This window comes from Tremella mesenterica (assembly GCF_000271645.1).
Source record: "Tremella mesenterica DSM 1558 unplaced genomic scaffold TREMEscaffold_17, whole genome shotgun sequence".
Lineage (NCBI taxonomy): Eukaryota > Fungi > Basidiomycota > Tremellomycetes > Tremellales > Tremellaceae > Tremella > Tremella mesenterica.
In genome coordinates this window covers 194-9,003 of record NW_006711241.1, presented here as the reverse complement: position 1 = coordinate 9,003, position 8,810 = coordinate 194, and the positions used below count along the sequence as shown (strand labels likewise).

Below are 8,810 nucleotides of genomic sequence, written 5' to 3'. Positions count from 1 at the left end.
CACTAGGGGGTTTCATTACCAAGTAAGGCTATTCGGGTATACCGAATGACCAGGAGGAAGAGCATGACAAGGAAGAAGTCCCCGTGAGCCTTTACCGGGGTTTATGAGCGGTATCGAGTGATCCATGATTCAACTCGATACTTTCTAGATTTCATCCTTCCCAGAAACATCACGCCGTTCCTTCTCCTACATCCGACCAATCGACTTACTCCGAAAGCCGTTGTAACCCTATTATCGTCCGTCGTTTCATCATCGTGGTCTGGTCATCATAACGTCCAATCAAAGAATGCTGATTGAGGAGAGGCAGAAGGATATATTGATACATCAGGACTAAGAAGGGCGTTCTATGTAGTGATTAGAATAGATTAGGTATCAGTCAGTAGGTTGAAGAATTTTATGTGAAGATGAAGAAAGATGAAGCGGATATAAATAGGTAAATGAACAAGAGCGGTCCTATCTGTCAGCGAACGGCCTTAGATGGATTTTAGTATGAATTGAAGATAGAAACTGATTTTTCAGATAGAGCGAGGAATAACACTTTCGATCAAACATCAATAGTTTGGTCGTCGTACTGACGTGCAAATTGTCTCACTGTGTCATCTTGTAGAGGGGTTCATCTGACGACAGCGGTACGGGAATACTAGGGAGATGGAAGACCAAAACAGAGAGGGTCGATGGACGGTAGACAATTCTAGAGAGCGAGGTGTGTTTTGATATACGGTGGATAATTAGGTAGAGCAGAATGAGATGGTGGAGGGAGGAGAGGTGTTTGAAATTTGGGAAGGCTTGGGTGCGCGTGTCAAAGTCATTTCTCAAGAATGAGGAGAAGAGAATGAATAAGGAAGAAGAAGAAGAGAGGTATGGACATAGAGAGGAAATACAAGGCTTTGACTCACCATTTGAATTCCCTCGACGTTTGGAAAGTGGGACGTCAGAGATCAGAGATCACAGAGAGAGAGAAAGAGAGAGAGATAGAGAGAGAAGACGAAATTTCGGGGTTCAGGTTTGACGTGGCGTTCCCCACTTCTTATGTAAGCTGGTATGGTGAACATGGTTGACGATTCGATAGCAATCATGTCGACGGGCTTCAATTTCTCTGAGAGACATCGTTTCAACCTGATATGCCTATAAAACTGAATGAGCAGAGAATCTCATAGGAGTAGAAGGAGGATGAATGTAGTGAAAGGGAAAAAGGATCTATGGACGTTATCCCGGGGCTACCAGACAGGTTCTTTTTTCACCATCCTTGTCAATTTATCGACGTATTCAACCACCTAATCCATCCCTTGGTGTACGTATACTCACACAAATGTAGCCAATCCCTTCTCCGACGACTGTAATGATATCGCAAGGAAACTCGCAACCCTCGAATAATGTCACATAAAGCGAAGAACCCGAAATACTCAAAGGTGTATTTCTCATATGACATCAGAACAGCGGGAGAAGCACCGAATCAATGGTCCCTCCCACTGTTTATTTTGGATGAACATAGTAAGAATGGGTACATAAAATGACTGTTTCTGGCCTAACAAGACAACACCAAACGTTTATTTGACTTTGATCAAACCGTTCCTTCTCATCCGGAATTCTGATCGATATCACAGGTATCAAGATGGGAAACGAAAAACAGACGAATGAGAAACAGATAGACGAGAAGCAGACCAAAGAGAAAGAAGAAAAGAAGAAGACGGGGATGAATAAGAATGAGAGTTATCATGATCCTGAAACTGAAGCCGATCCTTTCAAATATGTAGGATCCGGACCAGAGTGAGTTTCTCTCTCCTTCTTCTCATGATTATTTATCCGTGGAAACGTATTTTGTCTTCTGATATATCACCACATACTACTTCTATCCTCGTACAAGTTGGGTATCATGTTGATTAGAGTGTGGAGAAGTCGTCTCGTTCTTGGAAAAAATGGCAGGGCAAGCAGGGGCAAGCACAAAGATATGAGTGTGAGAACATGGAGTAGGAGTACAGTGAAATGTAGAGATTGGTATACACGACTTATATTCAAGGACAAGGTCGACGCAACTCCCAGACGAAGGTCGTTGTCCTATCTCTTCCATCAGGGGTGATAGCTCGAGTCCACCTTGCAATAAGATGAAAGATCGAGGAGAAGTCGCTTGTATAATCCGTGAGTCTGTGGTCTCTCTTTCACTGTCTCTTCGTCGTTCCTTTTATCTTCCCTGTCGGGGTGAATGAGTTGAGTGGACTGAAAAGGAGAGAGAGTGGGTGTCCAGGCTGACCTGACTCAGATTGTCTCTCCATCGTTTCCCATGGGTTACATTGATCACATGAAGCTATGAGACAACGGAATAGGCAAAAACGAAAAGTTTATAGCCTGGAATAGTTGAGTTATCGATTGCTAGTAGAAGTTGTGGAAGATGAAGTCATGCATTTGACAAGGAAGAAACACTTAGGCACGAGATGACACCTCGAATCGCTTGCTTACCCCAAACGTTTCATCCGTTCCACTCTTAAACTTACCTCTTATCGTCATGCTACTGCCATGGCAGCAAAGCGTATATCATTCTTCACCAGGTTAACAGCTGTCACTCGCCTGAGCATACTCCCTCCCGTCTACCGATTCGGGCCATACCATCATGTTTCCATCCGGCCATTCTCAGCCCTCCCTTCACCCCTTCATGATCCCGACGTCACCCCACCTGTCCTCTCTCCTCTGCCACCCGAGGAGCCACGACCTCAAACAACAGTGCTGCGACCATACCAACACACAGCGGTAGAAGCATGTCTATCAGCCCTTACCTCCGGTTTGACCCGTATTGGCGTTTCCTCCCCCACAGGAAGCGGCAAGACCACCATGTTCATGAGTCTTATCCCCAAGATATCTCCTCAAACTTCTGTAGGGGTCGATGGAAGAGGAAGGACTATGATTATTGTTGGAAGTGTTGAACTGGCTAATCAAGCTGAATCTGCTGCTAAGAGACTGTTGGGGGAAGAATGGACAGTGGAAGTGGAACAGTCTAAACGGGTAGCTAGCGGTATGGCAAATGTGTAAGTCACATTGCACCTTACATCTCCACTTACTCTTTGTGGGATGGATGAGATCTAACTCATAGGACAATAGCGACTTATCAGACTCTCAACAGTATTGAGAGGTTGAAAAAGTTTGATCCGAAAAAGTTCAAATTGATTATCGTGGACGAAGCTCATCATGCCGCTGCTATCTCGTAAGCTCAAATCGACTACTTTCTCCTTCATCTCAGAGTTCTCATGCTGAGTCAATAGGTATCTACGCATATTGCATTACTTCAACGAGGATGTTCAATTGCCATCCACCATATCACCTATCACATCGTTAGTTCACCTCTTCGTCCACACCGTCGAGCTGTCAAGATGTTGATATGCTAATCTATACTTAGACAATCACACGGCTCCAAAGTTCCAATCATCGGGTTTTCAGCTACTTTCTCTCGACATGATCAACTTGCCCTTCGTGCAGTATTCGAAAATATCGTCTTTCATACGGAAATATCTTCCATGTTGCAAGACGGATGGCTCTCCCCAGTAAAATCCACCACGATCCAATGTGATCTTCACCTGGATACTGTCAAACTTACTTCTACAGGAGATTATCGTACCGATTCCTTAGCACTTCATATCAACACTCCAGAGATCAGTCGCTTAATTGTTGGTACTTATCTTCGTCGAGCAAAAGAAAGACGAAGTACTCTGATATTCTGTGTGGATTTGAGTCATGTGGATAATTTGACACAAGCTTTTAGAAACGCTGGGGTGGATGCGAGGTCGGTTTCAAGTGCCACACAAGCTAGTAGAAGGAAAGAAACCGTTGCTGCCTTTGGGAGAGGAGAATTTTCGGTGTTGGTCAATTGCGAAGTTTTGACAGAAGGAGCTGATATACCTCAAGTGAGTTCCCCCCCCCCCCCCCGGAAAGTCCCTGAAACCTATCTTGGTGAAAGAATATAAAGTCAGACGTTGAGATGGCAGATCGATTGTATTATCCTTGCAAGACCTACAAAAAGTAAAAACCTCCTGGCTCAAATGGTCGGTCGAGGTTTACGTCTCTCTCCAGACACAGGGAAAGAAGATTGTCATATCATCGACATAGTCGATAGCATGTCTCGGACCAATGGTATGATCGTTAGTCCCACTCTGTGGGGTTTATCACATGATGATATAACTCGCGACGATTCACGCAGTCCTTCTCAGGATGAACCCGACTTAATTGCCCCAGGAGATGAAGAAGAAGAACGAGCACAACTTCAACCACGAAAAATCACTTTTATAGATAATGAAGATCCCTTCGGTTTAACATCACGATCATATATTCCAGTCAAACGGATGTCAACAAACGCTTGGGTATATTGTGGGAAAGACAAATACGCTCTGGAACTCATGGGTGAGTTTTAGTGCCTTCAGGTTTGTGAACAGAGTGGGTATTGATGGATTCAAGGAAATCACGGTTGGATCTCTATCGAACGGCAAGAGGATGAAGACACCTGGTGTATCACCTATCGAAGGAAATTATCTAGATACTCAAAATCGAGAATCCCATTCGCCAGACCGATAATCGTAGCATATGCGGATGATCTGGAGAGAGCGATGAAATCTGCCGATGCGTTCGCAGAGAAAAAGTTAGGTAGAGAATTATCATCACAGTGAGTCATCAACACTTCGAAACACTCCCTGTTCCTTGATCCATCTCCCCTCCGCAGATCCCTTTCTTTTATTGCTTCATGTTGCCCTAAGCGTGACATTGAAATTGATAAGAAGTCTATCGCGATATGCTCCATGGCGGCAAAGACCAGCGACGGAGAAACAGATGAAGATGTTGCTTTCAATGGCTAGGGCCTCTAGCTCCAGCTCTGAAACAGAAATCGAGGAGCAGTCCGGAGACGATCGGAAGGCGAGAATTGATAGCTTGCCTGGGGAGGTATGGTTATGGAATAGGAGGATCTCAGTGGATCGATTGACAGCTGGGGAGATTGCAGCATACCTGTAGGTTCTGATGTTTCAGTAGGAGGTTTAGAGCTGACTTTAAGATGCGCGGCACAACATGGAGGTATAGCCGGTAGGAAGAAAGCGGACAAAGAAGAGGCGGCTTTGGAGAAGAAGGCGATGAAGAGGAGAGAGGCAGAAGCGAGGAATCTGCCATTGCCCGGAAAAGGGGTGTGATGCGACTCTAACAAGTCATCGTTCTCACACAAAATTCTCGATACATACTCTCTGACTGAAGGACGACAAAGTCAGGTGTTGCCTTAAGTAAAGCCATTCAGAAAGGAAATACGACGTCAAGCATGAGTACGATTACGACTAAGTGGGCAGAAAAGGGTACGAACATGCTTCTGCCGTGAGCCGGGAACTACATCGGGTTGGTCCCACTCGACATTTTGCGATCTGAAGGCTTTTAGTCCGACGAGATGGAAAATACTAGTCTTTCATAGTCAAATGACAGGCATGAAGACAATTCGTAGATTCGGATAGGCCAGGGAGACAATGATAAGACTGGGTCGTTACCGGATGAGACATGTCCACCTCTTACTGTATCAATGATATTCTTCGATCGGAACGTCACGCAAGAACCCTACTCCAGTGGTCCCCCAGAAACGACACGGAGAGCGGGGTACGTCGACGGGCTAGAATCTCGAATATGCCGCAAGTGAAGAGGGTCACAGACCCCAATTGGCCTCATGGCTCCGGCGCTGAAGTGAAGAAGCCTGCTCGATTCGAGTAGCCGAAAGCATATACATCCGCAACCAAACGACCAGAAAGATAAAACGACACCTTGTCACTTCTCTTTAGGCTGTCGATTGTAGACATGGATTTCGGTCAAGGCTCCAGCGGCCCCGACCCTCAGAGTTTACAGAGGATATAAATAGCTACAGGGCCATGGATGGGCATGAGGAAGGGTACGTTTCATTATCCATTGTTATAAACGTGCTGACGGCCCAGAGAGAATTGAAATTGCCTACCACTTCTGCTCCATCAGCCACTGCCTTCACCCTGAACTATCCCAGCTGTCTCAAGCATTAGTCGCGACTGGGGTGGAGTTGCAAACGTCTTGTAGGTGTAGAGATCCTATGCATAAGGCTTTGTAGAGTGCATTGGCTACAACAACAAACGCTGGAATGACGTGAGAGGATCTGACCTGGCGAGTGACGGCGGGTCGATCGAGCATGGCGGGCGATTTTGAATTTGCGCGGTACGGGTTTCGACTTCGATCTCCCATTGGTGAAATTCGTGAAGATTTGCATCTCTCTCTGCTTGCCCCGTCTCCCAGGCTGCTTCCTCTGTCAACAATCTCAACAGCACAGGATCTCCCTCACGCTTTCTCTTCTCCGCTTCCCTCCAGGCTGAGATCGTATTTGGCTGAGCGGCTGCATGATCGTCAGGGAGTTTAGTAAAGGCGCGTCGCATAGCGTTGAGACAATGAACAAACTGAAAATCATGAATGAGCAGATCTTCCAGTCTTTGGTATTTCCGACAGCCGAATAAGATACAGTCGGCGATATCCGGTCGATTCAGCCTTCGAAAAACTTCTGCGTATTCTTGTTCTGACTCGGAAGGTTGATTGAGACCTTTGAGTCGGAAATCCAAATGACGAAAGAAAGAGGGTGCTTGGAATACTTCCTCTTTGTGAGAAATGTACGACCTGTTTAAACATAAGCTCCTCCACGAACGATACATACCAAAACTAAACAAGAACGAGATCGACTCACCATTCCCAATCAATCACTGCTGTCACATTCCATTCCTGATCAAATAAAAAGTGATCACCTTTCTCCTCTCCATGTTTGATGAAGAACGGTCCGGTCTTCATCTCCTCGCATCCCTCAACCAAATCCCGCGCTTCTCGGTATGCAAGGTACGTTTGTACCGCGGTCGCTGGCACATTGTGTACGCCTTTCTCGATGAGATTGAGTATGTAGTCAATGATACATAGGTATCGTTCTTGTGGGTTATTGAAGGGTCCAAGAAACCATGGTCGCTCGGGATGTGCAGGATGACGGCTTGTCAGAGGTCCCACAACAGCCCTGCTTGACCCAATTGTATTTTCGAAATGTAGACTTCCCACCTTGTCAAATGTCACACGCTCCAACTTCAGGTACCATTCCGCCAGACCCTTCATACAGCGTGGTCGTATGTTTTCGGGATCCAGTCTGGCAATTTCAGGTACGGGCCAGAGATGAGATTGACCACCAGAGCTAACGCGTCGGATCTCTTCGTCTTTCGGCTGCCCGTCCACAAAGTCTTGAAAAAAGTAGCACAACTCGGACTTTATTACTTCCGATCAATGTTCAAAGCCATAGCAAAACTAGAATAACTCACAATCTCGTCCTGAAGGAGGAAGCCGACCGTTCGGAACCGGCACTCCTGCCGCTGCTAATGTCTGTACGGTCGCCAACTCACTAAGCATGTTGAGCCAAGTGACCTCTCTCACTGGGGAGTAATGACGTTCTCGCCGGACTCGGGCTACCCATCGCACACCGTCATCAAAGTTGAGAAGTATGTGGACGTTGGAGCCTCCAAGGAAGATCCGGCTTCTGTTCCAACTCGAGTATACGTCGGGTCCTTTACAAGCGTGTCCAGGACGAAGAGCTTCAGCTTCTTTGACGAGTTGAGATCGTGTCAGACGAAGCCATAGATGCTTCTCCTTGCGCATCAGTTTCAATTTCTGAATAATAAACTGAAGTGAACGTACTTGCTCTGCAGAGACAGCATCTTGAAAGGCAAAGGTCTGTTCCGAACGGCGATAGGGACACATATGAAAGCGAGGGGTTTCTGCGTGAATATTACAATAGCTCTTGTTACAAGTGGGACAGATCTGGCTACTGAGACCAAGACTTCGGAGGGCTAGGCGAGGACAATCCGGGATGGCGCACATTGGGAATGACATGGCCCCCCAGATGAGAGAGAAGCAATTGAAGAGAGAACGTGAAAGAAAGTATCGACGTTTCAGGAGCGAATAGTCGAGCAGACGAGCGGCCTTGGACGATCATTCCCTTCCCTTCCGCACCTCGTTAACGACTGGCCAGTAGTCGCATGTCGCAAAGATGACAAGGCTGTGTGGGTCGAACTGACATAGCATTTCCCCGCCCATGACCCACCCCTTCTAAGTTGTTTCGCATCTCTCCCTGATGCCTAGAGTGACTGTCGGCCCTGGCCCTCAGCTACCGCTGGCTCATCGAGTGTTGTGGAGATCTGTCTGATCCTGGCGGTTGATATGGTGTGGAGCTTGTGTTCCGCCAATCGAAGACTGCTCGACTGCTACAGTAGGACGGAGGAGATGCTGCAAGGTAACTCGCCACTGCCGGAGTTACGGAATTTCGTAAAGGGTACGGTGTCCGGGAAGTCCCAGGCTGAACTTTCCGGACTACCCCTTGCTTCTGTCACGGCCGTCGAACAACTATCTTCTGGCAGACCGACGGTCGACGAACCTCGGATAACTTGATGCTCCTGAGTCGAAGTCTCACCCAACCGAGAGGGCGCAGACGTCGAAAGGAGTGTAACTACGACGTACTTCGGCGTAGTTACTCTAACTAGGGTTTTGTTCTACTGATGGCGATTGTCACGAACTACGTCGTGACACCTCGATTACTCCACCAACAATGACCCTCCTTTGGCCATCAAAACCCCATCACGCCTTAACCTCTTTACTCTACACGTAACTCAGGACTTCTGACACCAAGTACGGCGAAGTTAGACGGAGTTAGGCTAGGTAGGGACAATGGGAGCAGAAGTACGGCGAAGTTAGACGGAGTTAGGCTAAGTAGGGACAATGGGAGCAGAAGTACGGCGAAGTTAGACGGAGTTAGGCTAAGTAGG

General features: G+C 47.0%; 3 protein-coding genes across 3 annotated transcripts in view; 2 read left to right on the top strand and 1 right to left on the bottom strand.

Annotated features, from left to right (window-relative positions):
- The window catches only part of TREMEDRAFT_70294 (uncharacterized protein), a gene marked incomplete at both ends in the record, with an annotated part of 2,812 nt that extends 2,410 nt beyond the window's left edge, over positions 1–402 (top strand). Inside the window, one exon of the mRNA XM_007008019.1 lies at positions 370–402. Within this exon, the coding sequence (XP_007008081.1) occupies positions 370–402 (33 nt within the window). The remainder of the gene's footprint in view (positions 1–369) is intronic.
- A 2,109-nt stretch (positions 403–2,511) lies between these two features.
- On the top strand, positions 2,512–5,159 carry TREMEDRAFT_35494 (uncharacterized protein; the record flags this gene model as incomplete). The annotated part of the gene is made up of 8 exons (XM_007007933.1): positions 2,512–3,017; positions 3,083–3,193; positions 3,252–3,320; positions 3,386–3,890; positions 3,972–4,383; positions 4,438–4,642; positions 4,758–4,982; positions 5,027–5,159. The coding sequence occupies 8 exons, from the start codon at positions 2,512–2,514 to the stop codon at positions 5,157–5,159; spliced, it is 2,166 nt and encodes a 721-aa protein (XP_007007995.1).
- Positions 5,160–5,672: 513 nt separating this feature from the next.
- Positions 5,673–8,214, bottom strand: TREMEDRAFT_74834 (uncharacterized protein; the record flags this gene model as incomplete). Its single annotated transcript, XM_007008018.1, has 5 exons — positions 7,687–8,214; positions 7,314–7,638; positions 6,704–7,235; positions 6,133–6,636; positions 5,673–5,787 (listed from the first exon to the last, which is right to left on the bottom strand). Exons 1-5 carry the CDS (start codon positions 7,879–7,881, stop codon positions 5,673–5,675), a joined length of 1,671 nt encoding a protein of 556 aa, XP_007008080.1. The 5' UTR covers positions 7,882–8,214.
- Between the last annotated feature and the right edge of the window lie 596 nt (positions 8,215–8,810).